Source organism: Peromyscus leucopus, chromosome 2 (genome assembly GCF_004664715.2).
Source record: "Peromyscus leucopus breed LL Stock chromosome 2, UCI_PerLeu_2.1, whole genome shotgun sequence".
Taxonomy (NCBI): Eukaryota; Metazoa; Chordata; class Mammalia; order Rodentia; family Cricetidae; genus Peromyscus; species Peromyscus leucopus.
Window position 1 is genome coordinate 148,436,073 of NC_051064.1, and position 25,227 is coordinate 148,461,299.

General features: G+C 41.8%; 1 protein-coding gene across 1 annotated transcript in view; it reads left to right on the forward strand.

Moving 5' to 3' along the window:
• Rere (arginine-glutamic acid dipeptide repeats) overlaps positions 1-25,227 on the forward strand; it is a 367,060-nt gene that overhangs the window by 200,406 nt on the left and 141,427 nt on the right. Inside the window, 3 exon segments of the mRNA XM_037203202.1 lie at positions 7,606-7,711; positions 9,634-9,730; positions 16,504-16,608. Coding sequence (XP_037059097.1) covers positions 7,606-7,711; positions 9,634-9,730; positions 16,504-16,608 — 308 coding nt within the window.

Below are 25,227 nucleotides of genomic sequence, written 5' to 3' on the forward strand. Positions count from 1 at the left end.
TCTGTGAGTTTGAGACCAGCCTGGTCTACATAGTCAGCTCCAGCCAGAGACCCTGTCTAAAAAGGGGGTGGGGAAGATTTCGGGGACTAATAGTTTTGAGGACATAAAACTCATGTTGACTAATAGAAATTTTCTTCAGGGGCTGGGCGGTGGTGGCTCACGCCTTTAATCCCAGTGCTCAGGAGGCAGAGCTAGGTGAGTTCAAGGCCAGCCTGGTCTACACAGAGAGTTCCAGAACAGCAGAGCTACACAGAGAAACCCTGTCTAGAAACCCCCCCCCCCAATCTTATTCAGAATATTTTGACAGCAAAATCTCTGAGAGATGTCTTTGACCTAAATTGGTCTTTTTTTGTTTGTTTGTGGGGATTTTGTTTGTTTGTTTTGAGACAAGGTTTCTCTGTGTAGCTTTGCACCTTTCCTGGAACTCACTTTGTAGACCAGGCTGGCCTCGAACCCACAGAGATCTACCTGTCTCTGCCTCCCAAGTGCTGGGATTAAAGGCGTGTGCCACCACTGTCCAGCTTTTGTTTTTAAAATAGCATGCTACTATGATCGTGCAGATGTTAAATTCAACTTGTAAACCTTCTAGTATTTCAGTGCCCTGTGGTCCAGGTGTCTGAGTCGCTGTCCTGTTGCTGTGAAGACACATCATGACTAATTTATAGAAGAAAACATTTAACTGGGGGCCGGCTTACAGTTTAATAGGTTAGTCCATGATAGCAGCAGGCACAGCGCTGGAGCAGGAGCTGAGAGGGGGCTCTCTTCAGATAGCCACTGTCTGATCTGTGACAGGGAGGCAGAGAGAAAGGGCCTGGGGTGGGCTCCTGAAACCTCCACCTAACCCCCAGTGACATCCCTCCTCTGACAAGGCCACACTTTGTAATCCTTCTAAACAGTCCACCAACTGGGAACTAGACATTCAAATCTATGAGCCTGTGGGGCCATCCTCATTCAGATCACCACATGAGATTTCCACCTTTTTTTTTAAACACCTTGTCTCTGATATATAGGGAGCCCTGTGACTTCCCTGTCTGTCCCCCCACATGGCTAGCACGGTTAACTGTCACCACTACCACTCATAATAAAATGACAAATTTTAGGTTATTTGGGCTTGAGTTTTTGTGGGGCATTTACCCACCAACCCCACAGCTCCCCAGAGTTTTCTTGAGTGCGAGCAGCAGGAAATATTAGATAGAAGGATTTATTGTGGAGAATCTCGTGGAGATAAACAGATAGAAAATAAAGGATAGCCTCGAGAGGGCCTGGAACCTATACCAATGGGCCCTGACTGTCTCTGCCCCAGGTTTTTTTTTATAGAGATGCCAAGGGGTGGAACAAAAGACCTCCTCCCCCAGCACAGCCAAGTGCAGACCATCTCAGACACCTGCACTCAGGCCCGTGGTCCTGATCATCCTCTATGCGGACCTGCTGGGTAAAGCCACGAGGAACCTGAGAATGGGCTCCCACAAGTTTTGATAAAAGAAATTCTTAAAGAAGTCAGAGCTTTGGTAGAAACTTATGGACATGAGGCAGATTCTCACTGAGCTGTCTGTGAAGAGCTATCTCCTCTCCTTGTATGAGAGACAGACATGCTTTGGACCAAATAGAAAATTTGTGCTTATCTGCTCTGACCTTAGCTCCTGGAGTAAACATAGTGTTTAGGTGAGAATTAATTAATTTTTATTTTGGCTATCAGATTTTGGAGATCCAAATGTATGATCTTACATGCAGAATTAAGCCTAAAGATTGAGCTTTTTCAAAGCCTGAGTCTAATGTTTAGTGGATTAGCAGTGTCCTCCAGAGAGACAGAACCAGTGAAATAAATAAAAAGCGGTGGGGATGGGGTGGGGGGATGGAGTTCATAGGAATAGCTCACATCACCCCTTTATGGAAGTATTGAGATCTTCTCATGGTCCACCTGCACACTGGAGACCTGGGGAAGCTGGAGGTGTGGCTCGGTGGATGTGGGACCTTAGAGTCAGAGAAGCTAAGGCTGTGGAACTGAGAGCACCACACGCAGCTCCAGCAGAAAGTGAATTGGCCCTTGCTTTGTTCTTAGTGTGTCCAGGCCCTAAGCTGATAGGATGACGCTGCCACTGTGAAGGTGGGTCTGTCTGACTCGGCCCGCTGTCGCACACTGCCTTCAGAGGCTCTTGTACAGACCCTCGCAGAAGTCGTCCATTGCTGTCTGTCCTTTAGCCACTCATACCCAGTATTAACCCTGGCCATTAACCAGTCAAGAATAGTGTATATGGTGGCATATACAAGAGTATTCTTTAGTTTACTCTGTCTCACAGCATATTTCAAATCCCTCTTTACATATACCTCATCTGTGTGTGCATTTAGTATTATGACAACACAGCCAAGCATTATCACGTGCACTTGCAGTCCTAGCACGTGAGAGGTGGAAGCAGGAGTTCAAGGAGTTCAAGATCGGTCTACATAGTTTATGACCAGCCTGGGTCACAGGAAACCTTGTTTCACAAACAAAATAAGTTTACAATAAAGGCCAAGAAATAGATCTCCCCACTACAAATACAGTAGCTAGTTGCCTGAAAAATGTCACTGTTCATATGCAGTGTAAAACTAGGTAGACAGAACCTTAGTAAGTTTTGACTCTATAATTAGCAGTTGAGGTGGTTTCAATTTTATGCGTTCGTGCGTGTATGTGTCTGTGTGTGTTTGCTTGCATGCGTGTACATACGAGTACCTGTGCATCCATGGGGGGAGTTACATGCTCAACTGTGCAGGCATGTGTTGAAGCCAGAGGTTATCATCAGTATCTCAGTCACTTCACACCTTATTGTGTGTGTGTGTGTGGTTGCTCATGCCTTAAATTTACATGTATTTTTCAGTTCAGCGAGAGTCAAGCTATTGATGTAGAAGAATCCCAGTGTTAACCTACAGACTTGCCACCACCACTTCCCCCACAAAATCCAGCAACTCTTGTGACCCCCTCCTATCCCTACCCAGCAAATAGCTGTGCCCATCTTTGGTGGATCCTCTAGTTCTGTATTATCCTACCTCCTGGCCTGCATTTCTGTGTGAATTAAGCTAATGGGAAAGCTTTAACTTCCTAGTGGAAGTTTCTTTCTCCTTCAGGAATACTGCCCAGAGTGCTATCACTCTGGAAGCTTCCTCTTGGTTCAGTCTTTAGTGAAGGCCATACATCTCTGAGATTTATGTTAGTGTTCAGTTGTGTCCTCAGTAAGTAGTGAGCATGCCATTGGAAACACTTGATCTGCTCTTGGGTTCTTCCAGTGATGAGCCTCCGACACCTCTTGTCTTTCTGTTGCTGCCACTGCCTTTAGCACTGAGGCTGAGAACAGTAAAGCCTGTGGCTGGTTCTGTTCCTCTGTAGAAGAGAGACAGTAATCAAGGTTTACCGAGGCTAACCATTCAGCTTCTAGAGTGGACCCAGTCTTCATAGCCTAGTGAAGGAGGAGCAAGATAATATGTGAAAACTGAGGCCAGAGGTTATTTACACAGTCAGAGTTTAGCACATTGGTTTTTTTTTTTTTTTTTTTTTTTGGTTTTTCAAGACAGGGTTTCTCTGTGTAGCTTTGCGCCTTTCCTGGGACTCACTTGGTAGTCCAGGCTGGCCTCGAACTCACAGAGATCCGCCTGTCTCTGCCTCCCGAGTGCTGGGATTAAAGGCGGCCGCCGCCCACCACCACCACCACCCGGTGAGTTTAGCACATTGTAAAGCCAGGATTCAGACTCAGGTAGTTTGGACTGAACCACATGATTCCTGAATTTATTTTTTGGTTTTAATTTTCTGTGACTTTGACTTATGAGGAGTAGCAATCAGACGAGGCCTTCCTATGGTTAATGTTCACCAAACCCCAGTATGGTGTGGCCTTTGACCTAAGAGGTGCTCCCCCTGCAGCAGACAGTGTCCTCTAGAGAAGACATTTCATTTTGTAACCCTGTGGGATGGTAACACTAGCCAACGCCAGTGAACAAATGCACCGTAGTTCCATTTGGTCTGCTGGGTCTGGTCTGGGGAAGACATTTAGTTATAAACATTTAAAGAGACCCCAGAAATCAGTTGGCCTTCCCATCCCATCACGTTTTGAGGGCCCCAGGATACTAAGGTAATTAGTAGTTACAGACAGAACTGCGGTCTTCCTGTGCGGTTTTAGCCTCGTACTCTGAAATAGCTGTCTGCATTCCTTTATAGATTGTTAGTCTTCCATTAAATCACTAGCCTATTTAGAAACTTGGTTTCATCCGACTCTACTTTTGTTATGCTGTTTCTGTGGAAGTAGGGTTTTAAGTGCTGGTGTTTTTTGACGCAGTACTGCCGCCCCCTGGCCATTGGACAGGACTGCATCAGGAGCTCCAGCAGCTTTTTAAGAGTTGGAGGTCAAATAAGCCAGAGTAAATTTTTGTTTTGTTTTGTTGTATGAAATCAGTGGGCACATTTGGGTCAGTTAGTAACTAGTAATGTAGAAATGGCACATCTGACTAATAGTTTCTAGAATCTCTGGCTAGGTTCAGAAAAGACAAACAAACAAACAAACAAATAAACCAGACAACTTAAAATTGCCAGTCCTTGAACCCAAAGAGTCTTTCTGTTGCAGTTCAGGTTTTTAGGCATCGTATACATGTTGCAGGAATACATGCTTAGGTCTTAGAGTACAGTTGCCGGGGCGGCCCTGGGAAGTACTCATTTGTATGAGCTTGTGAGCGTCTGCTGGATTGAGCACCCCCTTCTACAAGGCTGTCGTGGAGGAGGAGTGGCTCCACAGTTCCTCTTGACAGACATTTGAGGCTGTCTTTACACTTTTCACCAGTTCTTTACGTTATTCTCATTTACAGGGCAAAAGAGAAACTCAGTCTTAAAAAGTCATGAGAGTCACATAGATGTGGTAGTGATGGCACTGGGAGTTCGTGGTGACAGGCTTGCCTATGTTTTCTATAGTGCTTGGGTCAGGTTTCATGTGATCATTCTGGCTTTGGATTCTGTAAATCATCATCATCATCATCATCATCATCATCATCATCATCATCTGGTGGTATTGTGTTCCCCAAAATATTGTGCACCCTAATAAACTTATCTGGGGTCAGAGACAGAACAGCCACTAGATACAGAGGCTAGAAAATGGTGACACTCACACCTTTAATCCTAGCATTCCAGAGGTAGAAATCCACTCTGGATCTCTGTGAGTTCAAGGCCACACTGGAAACATCCAGGCATAGTGACACATGCCTTTAATACCAAAAAGTGAGCCTTTAATCCCAGAGAGTGATGGCAGAAAACAAAAAGATATATGAGGCGCGAAGACCAGAAACTAGAAGCTTTTGGCTGGTTAAGCTTTTAGGCTTTTGAGCAGTAGTTCAGCTGAGACCCATTCTGGATGAGGACTTAAAGGCTTCCAGTCTGAGGAAACAGGACCAGCTGAGGAACTGGCGAGGTGAAGTAGCTGTGGCTTATTCTGCTTCTCTGATCTTCCAGCATTCACCCCAATACCTGGCTCCAGGTTTGTTTCTATTAATAAGACCATTTAAGATTCCTGTTACAATCATCTTTTAGATCCATGGTTTTCAACCAACTTTGACTTCATGAGAGAGAGAGAGAGAGAGAGGAGAGAGAGAGAGAGAGAGAGAGAGAGAGAGAGTGTTAGCAATGCTTAGAGACTTTTTTTAGCTGCCACAATTTGGGGAGGGTGCTCCATCCAACAGTGGCAGGGCAACAGAATTATCTGCAGTGGTGAAGAAAGAATAGGCTTATAATATGGTGTGTCTTATTTCAGTAAGTTCATACTGGGCACCCCAACAGGCCCTGAGGTTCTGTTTTTCCTTACTAGTAACGTCTCCTTGGTCCTGCTCTTTATTCTCTCACCTAGGGAATGAAATGGAGGGACAAGTATTTTTCTGGGGTCTTGGCAGAATAAGCCTTAGGCCAACAAGGTGCATGTGGTGCAGTCACATGTTCTGTTCTTTGAAGTCTTTAACTGTGTTCTTCATGCCTGATGCATTGTATGTACCTTAGCACCTGTATGTGGGGTCAGAGATGAGTTAAAAGATTCCACCTGTCCTGTAAACCTACTGAAGGCCAGACTGCAGCCAGGATTTGGCTCTTTACAGTATCAGCATGGAGTGTTCTGTGCTGTGTGCTGGTATTTCTTTCTGGTTTCTGCCTTTGCTTAGAAGGAGTGCACTGAGGTCTTTCCCATCTTCCCCCAGGTTACACATTGCTTTCATGGTCTCCGAAGAAGGTGCTGCTCCTTTCTTTAAACTCTGCATTCAGTGCTTTTTCTGTGAATCTTCATAGTTTGTCCTTAGTTTTTCTTCTGTAGAATAAACAGTGCAAACTAATTTTTGCCATTAAACCTTTTAGTGTAAAAGTGTGAATGAATAAAAACCAAGACCTACACACTATCCTTTGTAGGCAGAGTCTGTTAAATGTAAGTCAATAGTGATGGCCTGTTTTTGTACTCATGCGTGTTTGACAGTTGATGAAAAGGAAGAATTGTGGTGTTTAGGATATTTACTGTGGGATAGCACTCCACATTCTGAGTTCTGTTAAGACTTAGAACAGTTCTTTCCCTGCCTTTGTGCATCTTGTAGTGCAGACTATATTTGTCCCTTTATTAAACCAAGATGAGTCTTCCTTCTTTAAAGATTCCTGACATGTTTCAGAATTAGGTTGTCTTTGTTACAAACATGTGGCATTTTTTTGAGCTTTGGTCTCTTCACTTGTGGTCAGTGAGCCTGTGAAAAAAGGTAGAAGCTACCAGGATAGCCTGTCCTGCCTTCCCCTTGGGTTGAAACTGCTTTCTGAATCCCAGGGAACCTCAGTGCTCTCTGGGCTGAGCTGTCTCCACAGCCTGGTGCACAAGCAGTGTGCTTCAGGCTGTATGCTGTAGGCTACCAATAGAAGAGGCAGTATCTGGTTCCCTACTTTTTGATGGAGCTGCAAACAAAGTTGACTTTCAGAAATACATGGGTAGTTGTCCTACAGTCATTTACAGGACGATGGTCAACGTGGGGCTCTTTATTTTTTACCAGTAGTTATGTATAAGCTGTTTTTCCTCAGGAGTCAGAGGTAAATAAGGCAGGTCCTAGTGTATGGACGTACATTCTCATCACCGCCTATTGCCCGTGGTGTGCTTCGTGATTTTGGCATGCGGCAGTGACTTCCATACAGTTCTGTGGTCCACAGTGGAGGGAGAATTTGAGACAGTTTGTGACAGGCAAACCCTGGAGGGGAAGAGACTGTCAGGTGTCTCTGGGTAAGTTCTTTCCAGCTTGTTACTTTTAATATGACTCAACAGTGTGCTGATTATTATTTACCAGAATGGTTAAGGATTAAGGTAGAAGTATGTACTCATGTAATACTCTGCATTACCATTAAAGAAAAATGTAATACTGAATGAATTAGTCACACTGAGAAGCTTCAAGATCTGTCTCTCTTGTTTCCTGAAATGAGCAATCTTGAGGGTTGTGGTCTGAGGGGTGTGGAGGCCGGGGACACAGGGGTTGTGCTGTTGGTGGTCATTGGTTTTCTGCTGTGCACTGGGCTTTTGGTCATAGGTATGATATGCACTTGCAGGCACCTGAAACCTGTTCCTAATGCTGGTAGATTTTCCTTTTCAGAGTAAGAGGGACCATCTACTCATGAACGTCAAATGGTACTACCGTCAGTCTGAAGTTCCAGATTCTGTCTATCAGCATTTGGTTCAGGATCGGCATAATGAAAATGGTACGTATACCCTCTTGATGCCATGCTTTTCAGTCTTAGCTTTGGGTAAAGCACTTTTTAAATCACCGTTTAAATAGAGATTGACTCTGATGGCGTTTCTCTCCAAAGAGCTTGTAATAAAGAATGTTGCTGGATCCTCTCACCCTTGCTTTTGCATTAGTTTTTCATTTTCCTTAAAAACAAACAAACAAACAAACAAACAAACAACAAAAGAGGGAGGCCACGAGAGCTATCGCACTAATTAAGAGCATTTACCGCTCTTTTAGAGGATCCAGATTCCTGGCACTCACATTGGGCAGCTCTCAACTGCCTGTAACTCCAGTTCCAGTGGATCCAGTATCTGTGGCCTCCATGGATACCTGGTGCACATAAAACACATACATGCATATACATGATTTTAAAATCTTTAAGATAATACCCCCCTCCCCCAAAAAATCAGCAAGAAAAACCCTTTGAGTATGTGCTGATGCACACATTTTTTTTTTTTTTTTTTTTTTTAAATCGGAGTAATACAGTTCTTTAAGCTCCTATTTAACTTAGTGACCGGCAGTGTTGAAGCCCTGTAAGCCTGTGTCACTTGTCCTTCCAGGAGCTCGTGTGCTGTGCTTCCCCACGTCCCAGGCAGACAGCCCATGTTCAGAAGAAGCTTTGAATTACACTGTGGAATGTGGGTTAGGAACTGCCTTCAGAACAGAGGACGGTAGTTTCTGGCAGCTGATTTCCACCTTTGCCTTTTATGTCTGAGCCAACACTCAGAACTTTATGGACATAGAAGTCCTGTATAAATGTACTGTGTGCAACATTTATGCAGGTGTTTAGTAGCGCCACCATGCCCTTTTGAGAGGAGCCTTGTGCTCCTAGTCCCAGTAGTCATACGAGGCTGTGTGAGGTGGCTTGCCCTGGCATTCTGTATGAAGAGGTTGAGTTCAGAGAGGCTGTGGGAGTTGTGCTGGAGCAACCAAGGATATATATCTGTGTTCCCCAACTCACATTGCTTTTCTGATAGGCCCAGCCACAGTGAGCTTTTAATAGACTTTTGGAAAACATCTTTGAAAAGATAAAAGTCAATTAAATTATGATTTCTTTCTTTCTTTTTAAAAAATAGCTTAATAATTCTTTTCAGTACAGTCAGTGTGGCTTCATTCCATTTTGGAATATTTGGCAGTATACAAATAGATGGGCGCCAGATGTGGTAGTGCACTTGGGAGGGAGAGGAAGAAGGATTATCAGTTCAAGGCAGTCTCAGTTACGTAGCAACTTCAAAGCCATCCTGGACTGAGACCCTGTCACTCAGAAACAAACAGATAGAAAACATAAAATGGATAGGTTCTCTAATTATATAGTCATCATCTATCTTAGGGCCAACAAAACTGCTCAGCAGGTGAAACTGCTTGCTGCCAAGCCTGACGACTTGCGTTAAGTCTCCAGACCAGCATGGTAGAAGAGGAGAACCGACTCCCACAAGTTGTCCTCTGATCACTAAATACATTGCTGTGGAATGTGCTTGCCTGAATATTAGCACATATACGTGTACATGCTCACAAAATAAAATAATAAATAAAATTAAGAAGTTGTTTTTTCTTAAAAAAATTAACAAATTGCTGGGATGTGGCAGTGTATTTCTCTCTCTTTTTTAAAATTGTGCTCATTAAGGCATTTCAGGACACAGAAGGACTTGGTAAAAGGTCTGGTGAATAGTCTAACAGTTGTTGAAGCTGTACATTGTGTTCGTCTGTTATTCCTGCTACATATCCCATTCCCTATTGGCAATACTTAGATAATAACTAGGTTTTGTTATTTGTCTTTATTTAGTAGGGGTAAACCTGAGAAAAAAGTTTAGCAAAAATTTCCTACTTGTTTTGGGAAACTCTATTTTAATATCTTCTTATTTGGTTAACTAATTACTTTTCTTTTGTATGTAGATTCTGGAAGAGAACTTGTCATCACAGATCCAGTCATCAAGAACCGGGAACTCTTCATTTCTGATTATGTTGACACGTACCATGCTGCTGCCCTGAGGTGAGGATCCAGGTGTCAGGGGAGTGTAGAGGGTGGGAGCTGGGTGCTTTGAACTGCTTTGGTAGTCATGGTACCCAGTCAGAGCACTCATGATCTTGCCAAGAGAACATCCCACTGTTCCCTGGGGTCACTGATTTCCAGAGGCTGCTGGCATCTCTGCTAGCCCCACTGGACCTCTTTCTGTGTTTTTCTTCTGATTTGTTTACATGCTTTCTAATTAGTGTGTCTTCCTGGGAAAATTACTATCCTAGTATTATTTGCTAAAGTTTTTAGGGTAAAATGTTCTGAAGATCTGCCATTAACTTCATAAAGGTCAAGCCCTACTGCTAGAAAGATGGAGGGAGAAAAAAACTAAAAAATACAGGTAAAACAAGTATGCCAGCATGATAATTATAGAAAGCCTAAGAATTTATTGAAAATTTTACTAGTTCTGCCGCTTTTTCTTGTTTCTGAATATTTTTGTTAAAAAGTATGCTGAGCCGGGCGGTGGTGGCGCACGCCTTTAATCCCAGCACTCGGGAGACAGAGGCAGGTGGATCTTTGTGAGTTTGAGGCCAGCCTGGTCTACAGAGTGAGATCCAGGAAAAGCACAAAGCTACACAGAGAAACCCTGTCTCGAAAAATCACACACACACACCAAAAAAACAAAACAAAACAAAACAAACAACCCCAAAAAACAAAAAACATGCTGAAGAGTAGGGGGATATATTGAACGTACAATCTGCAACAGAAGGAATATCATATCCAGTTGTGATGTCAGGTAACTTTGCTGAAAAGTAAGTGTATCCTTCTGTTCTATGCTTTGTGCTCTCTCCAGAGCAGGGTGCCAGCCTTTGCCATTTTGTACACGTTGTATCTATGTGTCTGGCTGCTTTGGAGCCTCCTAAGTGACGTAAGAAGTATGGTACCTAACATCATAACTCTTCCCTCTCTGTAAATCATAAATAATAAGGTTGTGCCAAATAGCAACAAAACCCTTTTTTCTGTTAAACATACGGGTCCAATAAAAGCCATTGAGATTTGCTGACTTTAGCTAAACTACTTACAATGAGATGCTACTGTTTCTCACAGAGTGCTCACCCCTCAACATGTTCAGCGACAGTGCCTAGGGTTCTTGTGCAAAGCTGCAGAGAAAGAGCCAGGTACTTTAGGCTGAAGAGCAGGGGCATTAATGTAGGGCTGGGTTTTACAAACATTGGGTCTCAGATACATTTCATAATTTATCTCAACTTTGTCTCAATTGTTCATTCATCTTAGCTATTGTGGAACAAATTAATAGATAACACATAAATAAATGCGTGTCCAGTTGAGCTCTTTTAAAAATGGGAATGCCTCACTTGTTAGGCATTTTGTCCACTTTTTTCCTATTATTTATAAATGTAAAATTGTTCTCTTGTACTATGTAAAGACACGCAGTGGGGCCATGTGGCCTGTTGGTCAATACTATTCTGAGCCCTACCACAGGGAAGGAGTGGGTGTGTTAAATTTCACTTTCTCTTGAGCTTTTGTTACATTTTGAGAGTGTCTGTGGTGGTTTATAAACTCCAAATTCCCATAAGCCTTTGTGGCTGTTCTTTGGAGGTAGATTTCCGGGCTAAATTAAGCCTACATGCTGAGCAAAGGAAATTAATGGAAGTTGACTAGGTTGATGAGACAAATGGTTACTGTAGGGCAGCTGACGAATACAGCATTTGTCCTGATTTGCTTTCGTTTCTTTCCATCTCCTCAATGATGGATGTCATGGTTTTAAAGGACTCAGGTTCTAGTTAAGGAAATGATGTAAGGTGTAACTGGTCATCCAACATGTTTTGACATAATTGCTATTTGAGGGTTTCTCAATGCTATTCAGATTTGAGGAATAATTCTCATCTAATTTTTATCATTTTTAGAAGAACTGTTTATCTGCTGTATCACCAGCTGGACACAGATGGGTTTGGATTACTCTAGACAGGCTTGCACTTGTCCTTCTGGGGAGGAGAAGCCGCAAGCCTGCACCCTGGCTTCTCCAGTAGCAGTACATGCGGTAATTTTTCCAGGGTGTCTTACTAGAATCCTTAGTGATTGTTAGGTTTTTAATCCTCTTGCTATTATCTTAAAAGTTGTCCAAAAAGTAATAGGTCTGGTACAAAACTTTCATCTCTATTTTTTAAAAATGATTTATGTTTTGAGGTTATAATTATACCATCTCACTTCCCTTTCTTTCTTCCAAGCCCTCCCATGCGGTATTTTTTCCTTCCTCTTTTTCAAATTCATGGCCTCTTGTTTGCTTTAATTGTTGTTAAATACAGATAGGTATTATGTACATAAGTCCAGCTTACCCAGTCTTTGTAATGTTATGTGTATGTGTATTTTCAGAGCTGACCATTTGGTATTGGATAACCACAGTAAGTGTAGTTCCCACCTCTCATTAAGGAAACTTCTCCAGTTTCGGGGTTTTTATTTGTTTGTTTGTTTCTCATGCATTAGGTGTGTTGGTCCCCTAGAACTGGAGTTACGGACAGCTGTGCACTGCCATATCAGTGCTGGGAATTGAACCTTGGTCCTCTGGAAGAGCAGCTAGTGCTCTTAACCACAGAGCCAACTCTCTAGCCCCCAGTTTTGTTTTATTAGGCTTAAATGAAGCACCCCTTTGTGATGTGATGACTGGGTGGTAAGCAGTCATTTTGTCACTCATTGTCTGGCTTGGTAAGTCTTTTTAAACGTGGCATTTGCTGTAGTTTGATGCTCAGTATATGGCTCTAATCTTATTCTTAGTAGTAGTATGCTCACCACAAAAGTTTAGGGATGCCTTTTTGGTTACCACTTATCAAACAGGTTGGAATGGCAGATTCCTAGTCATCTCAGTTGATTACTTTTTTCTTCTCCAAAGTTAGGGTACTTTAGCTTAAACATTTGGTGAATGAGAGGTGATGGATGATCGAGATTCAACTTTTTCTGCCCATTTCTCTATTTACAGCTCACGCACAGGACAGAGTACTTTCTTTTTCACGCATGTAAACTGGTACTACTATAGATAGATTCAGTTTTGAAGGGACACAAATAAAACAGTTCGTAGGCACATGAAAAGGGGATCAGATGAGTATAATGGGGGGAAAAACAACAAAAACACCAAAAACCAGAGAACAAGAAAGGAAAAAGAAAAAGGCCCATAGTGTTGGCTCTTAGCACCATTCTTTCCAAGATCAAAGGACTCAGTACATGGATTCATGCCGTGTGCAGCCATTGACCAGGCTCTGCGGTACGATTCACTTGGGATGAAGCTGATATCTATATTTTTCTTTCAAGCTGGTGCTAGAGTTGGGTTATAAAAGAGAAAAAAAGAGCTTTGTCCTTTAGTTGCCATAAATCAAAAGGAAAGCAGAATTCCTCTGCAGCCTTTGCTTTTTAAGTTGTGACATCTTAGCTTTTCCTTACCCAAAGGAATTGATTCTCAGTCTGGACTATGTTGAGAAGTATGTGCTGAGGCCAGTGTTACTGTGTTGTACCCAGTTTTGAGCCCTTGGCCTTGGCCATCCCTCATCTTTATTTTTCTGACAAAATTTTATGTAGGTGCTTGCTTTCTTATTTCCTGACCATTACTACTCACCACTACCTTTACAGAAATCAGCATCTTAAGTTGATTACTGCTTGCGTTTTTGGTTGACGTTGTGACATAATATTGAAAAGTGCCACATTGAAATAGGATGACTTCGGTTTAATCCTGCTGTTAGAGGCTTTGTGACCAGAATCAGATTTGTTGATTTTTGAGTCATCCTTTTGATACTTGTTCAGGGTCGTGTGAACTAGCAGTGACCTTGTGACCTGAACATACATCTTCTGGCTTAACATCCACTGCAGCAGGCATGTGGAAAGCACTCAGAGAGGGCCTCCTCATATGTGGTGGCCTTACTAATGTTCTTTTTCAGTTACTGAATTTCAGTGAAGTCTATAAAATTAGTGTTCAAGGAAGAAAAGCTTATAATACTGTTATTTATTGTACTGATGATATTTGGTATCCATGAATTTCCTTCCTTCCTTCCTTCCTTCCTTCCTTCCTTCCTTCCTTCCTTCCTCCCTCCCTCCTCCCTCCTCCTCTCTCTCTCTCTTCCTCTCTCTCTCTCTCTCTCTCTCTCCCTCTCCCTCTCTCTCTCTCCCTCTCCCTCCCTCCCTCCCTCCCTCCCCCCCCCCCCCCCCCCCCTCCCTCCTCCCTCCCTCCCTCCTCCCTCCCTCCCTCCCTCTCTCTCTCTCTCTCTCTCTCTCTCTCTCTCTCTCTCTCTCTCTCTCTCTTCCCTCTCTCTTCCCCTCTCCTGAGACAGAATTTCTCTGTGAAACAGTCCTGGCTGTCCTGGAACTCACTCTGTAGACCAGACTGGCCTTGAACTTACAGAAACTGGATTTCATTTCTTGGTGGATTGATTGAGTATTCACATGACTTTGGTATAGGAAGCAAAATAGCCCTGGGAGCTATCTTGAAAAGCTCTGCCAGTGTGGTCGTGTGGCTATCTCTTGCAATCTGTGGGTTCTGTTGCTTTCCCCCTTTGTGGTGACTGGGAATGTGTGCTGTGAGTGTGCCCTGACCTGAAGACAAGAGTGGAAGGTCAGAAATGGCCCTTGAATTGAGTGCTGTTTTCCAGCTTGCTCATACTTTCCTCCTATTTCTACTAGTCACAAGAAATAAATATGCTAAGGCAGTTCAGGCTACTAAACTTCAGGGCCAAGAATCCTTGACAAATTATTCAGAGCTTCTGGTTTTCATTATGTTCACCTGCATTAACTTATCCCATCACTTTGCCATGAGCAGCTGTCATTATATTTATGGGTTAAAATGGATGAATTTCCTTTGTAGAGAATCACTTAAGAACTTTCATGTATTGCAGAGCTCTTTGTCTTGCAGCTTTACCTGCACTTCTTGGGCTGACTTAAAACATCCTTATTACTTGTCCACACATGGTAATGGATCACTGTGCTGCACACTTTGTCTGTGTTTTTGTGTACACACGGTAGTGCGTCATTGAACAAGACACCTTCTTTGTGTCTTTGTCCACACATTACTTGATACCTTATTGCCCTGCTAGCAAATTAAGGGCTCTCTCTGTATTATAAGCTTTATCATGTGTTTCAATGTCTGGACTAGTTCTTCCTTTTAAAATCATTTGCTTTTCCACATGAGCCTTGGTGTTGACTTGTTTCCTTCTGTGAAAAGATGCTAGTATTTGCTGAGTCATTGCGTTGACTGTGTTGACTAGCTGATGGAGAAAGCCTGTGTTGACTTTTCTATCTGATAACACATTGTATTTTCTACATGGTTTATAGTGACTCGTGTGCTCCAGGAGGGCTGGCCATTTGTCTCCTGTGGGCTTTGCACAGCTTCCCTCAGTTCTTTTTTCCTAAGCACTTGATTGTAAGACTGTTGAACCTTGAACTCTGCATAATAGTGCACATTCTTTTTTATGGACTTTGTCATATTCTTAAAAGTTGCTTGTATATTAAGTCGTAAGACAAAAATGTCTATTTGATTATATTGCTATAAATTAGTAGCTTACTATGAAAAACAAATGAATAAAAGCCCTCTGTAGCTAGAGTTTTCCTGCCTGGCCCACAGTCAGGACAAATCTCTGTTACTCGCCAGTCCCACAGCCGCTCAGACCCAACCAAGTAAACACAGAGACTTATATTGCTTACAAACTGTATGGCCGTGGCAGGCTTCTTACTAACTGTTCTTATAGCTTAAATTAATCCATTTCCATAAATCTATACCTTGCCAGGAGGCTCATGGCTTACCAGCATCTTCACATGCGGCTTGTCCTGGCAGCGGCTGGCAGTGTCCTTCTTCCTTCCTGTTCTTTCTTTTCTCCTCTCTGTTAGTCCAGCCTATACTTCCTGCCTAGCCACAGACCAATTAGTGTTTTATTTATTGACCAATCAGAGCAACACATTTGACATACAGACCATCCCACTAGTGTCTGAAGTAGCTCTCTGCATTCTTGAAGTGTCTCCCAGGTTTAGTTATAGGATGGTTTGACTCCGGCTGATGGCCACACCTAGAGGTGTTGCTGTTTCCTTCTGTGTACTCTATGTGGACATGAGTTACAACATGACACTGCCTGGAAGTTGGGAATTATTCATATACTATAACCCAACTGTGGAAACCTAGATTTAAGTTTTCAGTTTCCAGGAAAGTTTAACTCTCATATGTTAAGCAAGGAAATTTAGTGACCAGAAACTGTATCCAAAGTGATGAGGGTTGTTATAAATAGAGCCAGCAGTTAAGGTCCCCTCCTTCAGTGTAGTGGGGAAAAAAAGACTAATTTTGCTTCAGAAAAAGTTTAAATTGAAATTTTTATTATGTATTTCCTCAATTATTTTAATATTCTTCTCCTTGTTTCTAGTTTGCTTAAATCCATTTTATTACAGCCCTGCCTTAAGATCCTCTTTTATTGTTCATGTTCTGTGGGTTTTGTTGAGACAACTTTACTTGGTAGCCTAGGCTTGCGTACAATCCACTGTTTTGATTATACTCAACTGCAGTGATTGTCTAGCCACGACACCTCAGTCCCAGTTTATCTCTGTGGTTTAATTGTTTTTATTTTATCACAAGTAAAAACAACTGTAATACAAGTTGTAAACTGAAGCAGTCATTAAACAAAACCATTGCCAGCCCTGTATGGTGACTGTGTGTGTGTTGTACACTGGATTGAGACATGTGTTTCCCTCACCCTTACCCCTTCCAACTGCATTGTTGGTTTGCAAAGCAACTTATTTAAATGTACTTTTTGTCTTTTGTTTTTCCCCAGAGGGAAGTGTAACATCTCCCATTTTTCTGACATATTTGCTGCTCGAGAGTTTAAAGCCCGAGTGGACTCATTTTTCTACATATTAGGCTACAACCCTGAGACAAGGTAAGTGAATCATTTATGCCCATTCAGAGTTTTTCCTTTTCTCACTTACATGTGTATGTACTTGTTCGTTTACGCATCTATACTTAAGTTAGTAAGATACCAAAAAGTGACTCCTAAATCCTGTGTAAACCTCATAGTGCCTTCAGCATTTAATGCGGCTTGTTGTTTGCTTTTCCTTTCATTAGGCAAGAGAAGGTGCAGAAGTAAGGGTGTAGAGGGGAGGGGTAATGACAGAGCACATCTGTCGGTCTGTGCTTTGAACCTCTGGCAGATCATTTCCTTGATGTAGACTTTGTTAAGTCTTCCATAATGTGTTGGAAAGAGACAAGTCAGTTTGGAAAGGTTTTTAGTTCTCTCTTGTTTAGCTTGCTTTAGGTAATGAGATCTCAGGAACACTCACTAAAAGATCTGGTGAAACTAGTAGTAGGAAATGGACAGTACCTGTTCCTGCCATTTTGGTAAGTACATGAGTAACAGAATGATTATTTACATGTGTAAGGAGTCTTTTTCTGTCCCACCAGCCAGTTCTCACATAATGACATGGAGACTTCTTTAATTATGAGATCTCAACTTATAGCCTAGGCTTGTTCCTAACTAGCCCTTATAACTTAACCCATTTCTGTTAATTAGCATTCTGTCACACACCTCCCATCCTGCTTCTGTGTCTCCTGGTGGTCTCTTGAGCACCTAGATTCATCGCCTGCCTACCTATTGGCCATTCAATTCTTTATTAAACCAGTCACAGGAATGTGTCTTCACACAGTGTACCAATATCTCACAACACATATGAAAGGCAGTGGCTATGAGAAATACACTTCACCAAAAAGGCACACAGCCTGAAAGTGGAAGATGGCCCTAGTCCTGGTTAGCTTGAACTTTAACTTGACAAAGCCTAAAGTCATCTGAAAGGAGAGTCTCATTGAGGAATTAAGTGTGTCAGATTTACTTATAAGTATGTCTATCAGGGGTTGACTTGATTGCTCATTGATTCTGGAGGATCCAGCGTACTGTGGTTAGCACCATTTCTTAGGCAGGTGATCTTGGGCTGTATAAGAAAGGTAGATAAGGGCTGGAGAGATGGCTCAGCAGTTAAGATCCCTGGCTGTTCTGTAGAGGTCCCCACTTCAATTCCCAGCAACCATATGGTTGCTCCCAACCATCTGTAATGAGATCTGGTGCCCTCTTCTGGCCTGCAGACATGCTTGCAGGCAGAATATTGTACACATAATAAATTTTTTTTTTTTTTTTTTTTTTTTTTTTTTTTTTTTTAAAGAAAGGAAGGAAGAAAGCAAAGCAAGCTAGATAAGCTGGATGGTCGTGTTGCTCACCTTCAGTCTCAGTACTCAAGAGGAAGAGGCAGGCAGATCTCTTGAGTTTGAGGCCAACCTGGTCTACAGAGTGAGTTCCAGGACAGCCAAGCCTGTTTTACAGAGAAACCCTGTCTTGGGGAAAAACAAAGACAGACAGGAAAACTAGCTAAGGGAGTGGAGAGATGGCTCAACAGTCAAGAGTGCTTGCTGTGCTTACAGAGGACCCACATTTGGTTCCCAGCATCCATCCACATGGTGACGCAGAACTACCTATAACTTCAGTTACAGGAAAAGAATCTCATACCCTTTTCTAGCCTCTGTAGGTTTCTGCACACATAAACTAATGTAGGCAAACACAAGTACACATAAATAAAATTAATTTAAAAACCTAAATAAATTTTTTAGAAGACAGAGAGAAAAAAGAAAAGCCAGGTGGTGGTGGCACAGACCTTTAATCCTAGTACTCGGGAGGCAGAGGCAGATAGATCTCTGAGTTTGAGACCAGCCTGATTTATAGAGCTAGTTCCAGGACAGCCAGGCTGCAAAGAGAAACCTTGTCTTGAAAAATCAAAAAAAGAAAATAAAGAAAGCTAACTAGGAATGTCTTCATGTTTACTGCCGTACTTCTTTGGCTCTGAAGTGAGTTCCTTGGTTAGATTTGCTGCTTGTGTGGAATGGCAAGCAGGGTTGCCTTGAAGTTCCTTCAATGATGATCTAGAGTTGTAGGCTAAAACAAACCTTTCTTTCCCCATGTTGCTTTTTGTCAGAATGTTTTATCACAACAAAAAATGAAACCAGAACACCTGTTAGCATGTCAATCACCTGGATACTGAAAACAAGCTGGGAGAGCCCTGGTCCCATGTGCTAATCAGATGCCAAGCCTTAGGGAGATGAAGGTCACTGTGCAGCAAGAAAGGGAACAATTCATTTGGAGATTTTTGTTGTTTTCAGTCACACACACACACACACACACACACACACACACACACACACACACACACACCACAGGGTCTCACTACGTAGCTCTGGCTGTCCTAGAACTCACTATGTAGACCTGGCTGGCCTGGAACTCATAGACACCTGCCTGCCTCTGCCTCCTGAGTACCAGGATTAAAGGCACCAGGCTCCATTAGGAGATTATAACAGTTGCAAATAGATGTGCACTGAACATTGAGGCTAAAACAAGTACTGCTGCACATAAAGTTCCAGATAGGTAAAAATAAAAATGATAATGGGTGATTTTTAGTAGCTGATTGTCATCAATGAATATGGTCATCCACATCTCCTGTTCCAACTCCCCAAATCAACATAGAAACTTCAGCGTTAGAACCACACCGCAGAGCAAAGGGACTTAACAGATGCCTGGAAAACAACTGCAAAAGACACAGTCTTTCCATAAACAACATTTTAGGTCATTGCAGAAATCCTTACAGGGGCTGGAGAGATGGTTTGGCAGCTTAGAGCACTTGTTGCTCTCACAGAGGATCTGTATTTGATTCCCAGGACCCACATGATGGCTCCCAACTGTTGTGGCTCCAGTTTAGGAGATTGCACCATTCCCAGGGTCTTAGGCCAGTTCCAGGCATGCATATGGTATATGTACATACATCCAGACTGAACACTCATACATATAAAATAAAATAAGTAAATCTTAAAAATTTATTTTTCAAATCCTAACAAAGAAAAACCATTAAAATAATTTTTTAGATTTTATTAAATCATAGCAGACTAAGGTTCAAAACCAGTAGCAAAAGAAATGACAGGAACTGTGGGCTCCGGAGAGTTCAGCCAGGAACACACTTGCTTTACAAATAAGCAGATCCAGATTCAGTCTGCAGCACCCATGTAAATACAAGCATACATCGTGGTGCTTGCACTTACAACACTAGGATCAGGGAGGCAGAAACTGGACCTTGATGGTCAGCCAGCCTAGTCTAGTTGGCAAGTTCCAAGTCAGTAAAAAGACCTTCTTGGTCAGGAGGTGGTAGCATACAACCTTTAACCCCAGCACTCAGGAGGCAGAAGCAGGCAGATCTCTGAGTTTGAGGTTAGCCTGGTCTACAGAGAGAGTTCCAGGACAGCCAGGACTACACAGACCCTTCAAAAGAAACAGAATTGGTGTCTTCTGGCTTGTGCACACATGTGAACACACACACACACACACACACACACACACACACACACACACACACACACACGCTGTACACATACTCATGAATGAACAGTGGGTCATTGAAGAAATTAGAGCTGGGATTTAAAAATTCTTAAAAGCACATGAAAATGAAAACACTACTTATCTGAACCTCTGGGATGCCATGAAGACAGTTCTACAAAGACATGTACTGCTATGAAGGCTTACATTAAATATCAAGAGGCAGCTGTATGTTACATGCAGCATTCTAGACACTGCCCATTCTCCTGCCCTCTTGCAAAATTACTCAATAAACTATTCTTGCTTTAAAAACCGTAGAGATATCGACAATAACATTAGGTTTAATGATGCACTTCAAGGTCATAGAAAAATAACAACAAGCCTAACCAACCAAAAACCAGTAGACAGAAATAATTAGGATCTGGAAAGAAATTAATGAAGCAGAACCTTAAAAACAGTACAATAAGTCAAAGAGCTGAAAATTTAAATTGACAAGGAACAACAACTTGGATTAATACATTAGAGATGAAAATTGGAACATTACTTCAGGTAACAATGAAGTCCTGAGAATTATTAGGGAATATGTTGAATAAGCTATATTCCAGAAGCTGGAAATATGGATAAATAAAATATGGATAAAAAAAAATGGATAAATAAACTTGATCTCACTAAAACAGCATTCAGTTTGCCTAACACAGGAATGCTAGTTTGAGTTCACTCATACTTTTCTTGGGTAATAAAAGACATGATAATGTACATATTTAAAACTAACATTTCATAATATAAGAGACTGCCGGATCTGGTGGCTCATTCTTGTAATCGCAGCTACTTGGGAGGTTGAGGCAAGAGGATCACAAGTTCAACATCTACCTTTGCTACAGAGTGAATTTAGAACCAGCCTGGGCAACTTGATAAGACCTTCCCTCCAAATTAAAAGTAGAAAGGGGTTGGAATGTAGCTCAGTGGTAGAATGCTTGCAAAACATGCATAAGGCCCTGTGACCAATTCCAAGAGTGAGAGAGAGGGACAGTGACTTGAAATGTTACTATCAAATATGTTCTTAGTACATGCATGGCCTATGTTTGAAAATGAAAAGCTCAAATTTCATTTTGCTAAAGAAAACAGACCCTCATAAAGGTAGTTAAAATTTATTCCTCGCAGGCTGTGGTGGCGCACACCTTTAATCCCAGTACTGGGGAGGCAGAGGCAGGCAGATCTCTGTGAGTTCAAGGCCAGCCTGGTCTACAAAGTGAGTTCCAGGAAAGGCGCAAAGCTATACAGAGAAACCCTGTCTCAAAAAAACAAAACAAAACAACAAACAAACAAACAAAAACCAACCAATCAAAAAAATTGATTCCTTATAGGGCCATCTAAAATGAAGATAAGAACAGTTGAAGTAGGGGCTGGCTCAACTGTTAAAAGCCCTTGCTGTTCTTACAGAGGTCTCAGGTTTGCTTCCCAGAATCCACATTGTAGCTCATGACCATCTGTTACTCCAGTTCCAGGGGATCTGACACCCTCCTCCTCCATGGACACTAGGCTAGCATGTGGTGCATAGACACACATGCAGGCAAATTCATACACATTAAAAAAAAAACTGTAAAAAAAATTGGCTATTTTTTTCTTATACCAATAATGAATTTACCAAGAAAAGGACTTAAGAAAAAAAATTGCATTCACAGTAGCTTTAAAGAAAAACTGGGCTGGACCGGTAGATGGTGGCACATGCCTTTAATCCCAGCACTCATCCCAACAGTGGCAGAGGCAGATGGATCTCTGTGAGTTTGAGGCCAGCCAGACCTCTTACACAGAGAAGCCCTGTCTTGAAAAGCCAAAAAAAAAGGGGTGGTGGTGGGCCTGACTACTGAACTAGCACATGCAGGCTGTGTGTTTAGTCCCTATTGCCACAGATATACCCCTTCCCCTGCATGCCAGGAATAAACCTAATCAATGAAGAAAGACTTTTATAATGGAAATTTTAAAAACACTGCACTGGGGCTGGAGTAATGCCTCTTTTAAGAACACATAAAATTCTTCCAGAGGACCTGGGTTCAGTTCCCAGCACCTACATCAGATGGCTTATAACCACCTGTAATTCTAGCTCCTGGGGATCTGACATCCTTATCTGGTCTCCATGGACACCCAAGTGTACATATAAACACACGTAAATTAAAATAAATATGCAGAAAATAATACAGTTTTTAAAGTCCTCTACCCTAAAGACACTTAGAAGAAAAGACCTACCATGCTTATGAGATTGCAAAGTTAATACTGTATAAATAGCTTATTCCTAATGCCGTCTGGGACTACTGTCATTCTCATCACTTTCCATTGGTGTTCTTCATAGGACTAAAGGTAATCTTAAAACAGGTGGAAGCACAAGTGTTGTGAGTAACTAACGCAACCCTAAGCAGAAAGAGCAGTTTGGGGAGGTTTTGTAATACCTGACTGGAAGTATACCACAGAGCTAGCTATATGAACATCAACAGGGTGGTACTGGCACAGAGGCCAGCTATAGCCACCAGGTTTTCAAAAATGATGCCAGAACATAGATACACTTCTCTATAAGACTTGAAACTGAAAAAGACTCTACTAGCTTCCTAAATAATAGTAAGAATTGACCAATGATGTTACATGAAGTAAAATCCTTCTGCAAGCAAAGGAAACAGCAGAGTCTACAAAGTGGGAGAAAGCCCTTTGCTGAGTCTACATCTCGTGTTTTCTTTGATGAGATGTGATTGAGGGGAGAATGAGAGGAAGTAGAGGGGATAATAGGAAACAACAGTGTCATGGAGACAAAAGAGAGGCAAACACCCTCGTTTTCTCATATGCAGAATTTAAGTCCTTCCATATATATATGACACAAAAGTAGGTGGGTGGCCATGTGGGGGAGGAGTTATATAATGTGTGTTTTCTCTCATACATGAAATCTAGCTTTACCTAATGTGAATTTCATTTATAGGACCACTGTATTGCAGCTCAACTAAAGACTGGTGTTTTGGAAAGAAAATACCATATATTTTCTTTTGTTCGCTTTTTAAATCAAGAATACTAATTGTTCCCTGGAGGAGGTGGGAATGGCGGGTGGGCTGGGGGCAAGGGGAGGGTGTGGGAGGGGGGAGAATAGGGGAACCCGTGGCTGATATGTAGAACTGAATGGTATTGTAAAATAAAATAAATAAAATTAAAAAAAAATTAAAAAAGAAAAACTTAAATGTTTTCTGCAAAAATTTCCAAAGTTGCTAATAATAAAGTAGATCTGTGAAACATTAAAAAAAAAAAAAAGAATACTAATTGTTACAAAACCATCTACAATAATTGGATCTGTGATCTTTTCAACTCTAAAATGCAAAAGCTCTGAAAACCTAACAGTTTATGTTCAGTGACATCAGAATTCATTTTGTGACCACACCTCACTTTCACTGATCTGAGTCTATACTTGTAATTTAGTGTACTTTGTGTAAATTTGCCCATTTTATTAAAAAAAAAATGTAGTTATGGCTTAGGTGTTCCTGGGATGCTATATACTATATCATGTGGTCATTATGATTGAAAGTTCCTAACCCTGAAAAACCTCTGACCCTAAGGGTCTCAGATTTAGATAAAGGAATGTGACTTCATCTGTTTTCCCTTGTCATTTAAGGAGCTAAACTTTCTGCTCAAATAAAGTGTGAAGGGTGAGTGACATGTGAGAGCTTCAAGCAGCCTAACCTCGAACCCTCAGTATTCAGCTCTGATTTCAGAGTCTGTTTCTGACATCCATATACTCAGGGAACATTCACCGGTCTTATGTGAACAAGATTCATCCCATGTTTACTTCTGTGCGTGAGTGCTCTCTGCAAAATAGTGTTATTGTGCTTTCCTTTTATATGAAGAATCTAATTCAAACTCTACTGACTACTTACAAAATAAATTTCAGGCTAGGCAGTGGTGGCTTCTTTAATCCCAGCAATTGGAAGGCAGACAAGTGGGTCTCTGTAAGTTCAAGGCCAGCCTGATCTACAGAGTAAGTTCTAGGACAGCCAGGGTAGTTACACAGAGAAACCCTATCTCAAATTCCCCCCCCCCCAAAAAAAAAAAGGAAAGAAGATCTTGGTAAACAGAACCAGTTAGACCTGCTGTACAGTCAGCCAAAACCCCAGAATCTTTGGTTGAGCTGCAATAGATTGGTCTTAACCATGGTCCTTTGTCTCTTTTCACTGGCCTTACTTGCTTCACCTAGTACCTCATATCCATTTAATTGACTGCTTCATCTTTGAGTTAAGATCAGCCCTGGGAAAGGACTGTTTCAAACCTTTTGAATCTGGCATGCCTAGGTTCTAGTCTCATGCGACCACTTTATCTTTATGTCTGTCAGTGAGGTATTCGTTTCCTGGAATCTGTTCTGCATCCATCATGTGAAGGTGGTCATAGTTAACCCTGCAGGTGACTTGTGTAAGGTTTTGGAATTTTTGTTACTTCTTGCTAATTATAGGAGTAGTTATATATTTTCATTGACAAGGTGCTACATTCTTTTTTTTTCCCCTACACATTCTTTAATCTCCTGAAAGATTTTTGTGCAACTTTGGGGATGAGCCACTAGAGCTGCATAAGCATTTTCTTGGTTGCTATCATGTCTGAAAATTTTCCTTGTGCTAAAAGGCCTTCAGCACAATAGGATAGAAGCCCAGATCTGATTATTACAGTAACTTTTTTCCTGAGAACATCCTCAGATATTGAATAAAATAGTAAATGTCTAGTGTGAGCCTTAGGTCAGGTTTGTTGTCGGTGTCTAGGAAGCCTGTGTGTGACCCAGAAAGTCTGAGGACTCAAGGAGATAATATAAAAAGTAGACTCGTACTGGTGAAGCCCCATGATAGAAAAGTATTTAAGAAGTTTTTGGAAGGACATACCTGTTGGTGTTAATGGATTTTTCAGAACCTAGCTCAGTCGGTAGAGCACGAGACTCTTAATCTCAGGGTCGTGGGTTCGTGCCCCATGTTGGGTGCCATTTGTAGCTGTAGAGCTTTCTCTCTGGGTCCCGTCAAGCCGTGGCAGTCTGACAGCCCACTTATAAAACAAACACACAGACGCTTACATTATTTAAACTGTTTGACCTAATGGCTCAGGCTTCTTGTTAACTGTTCTTATATCTTAAATTAACCCATTTCTGTAAAT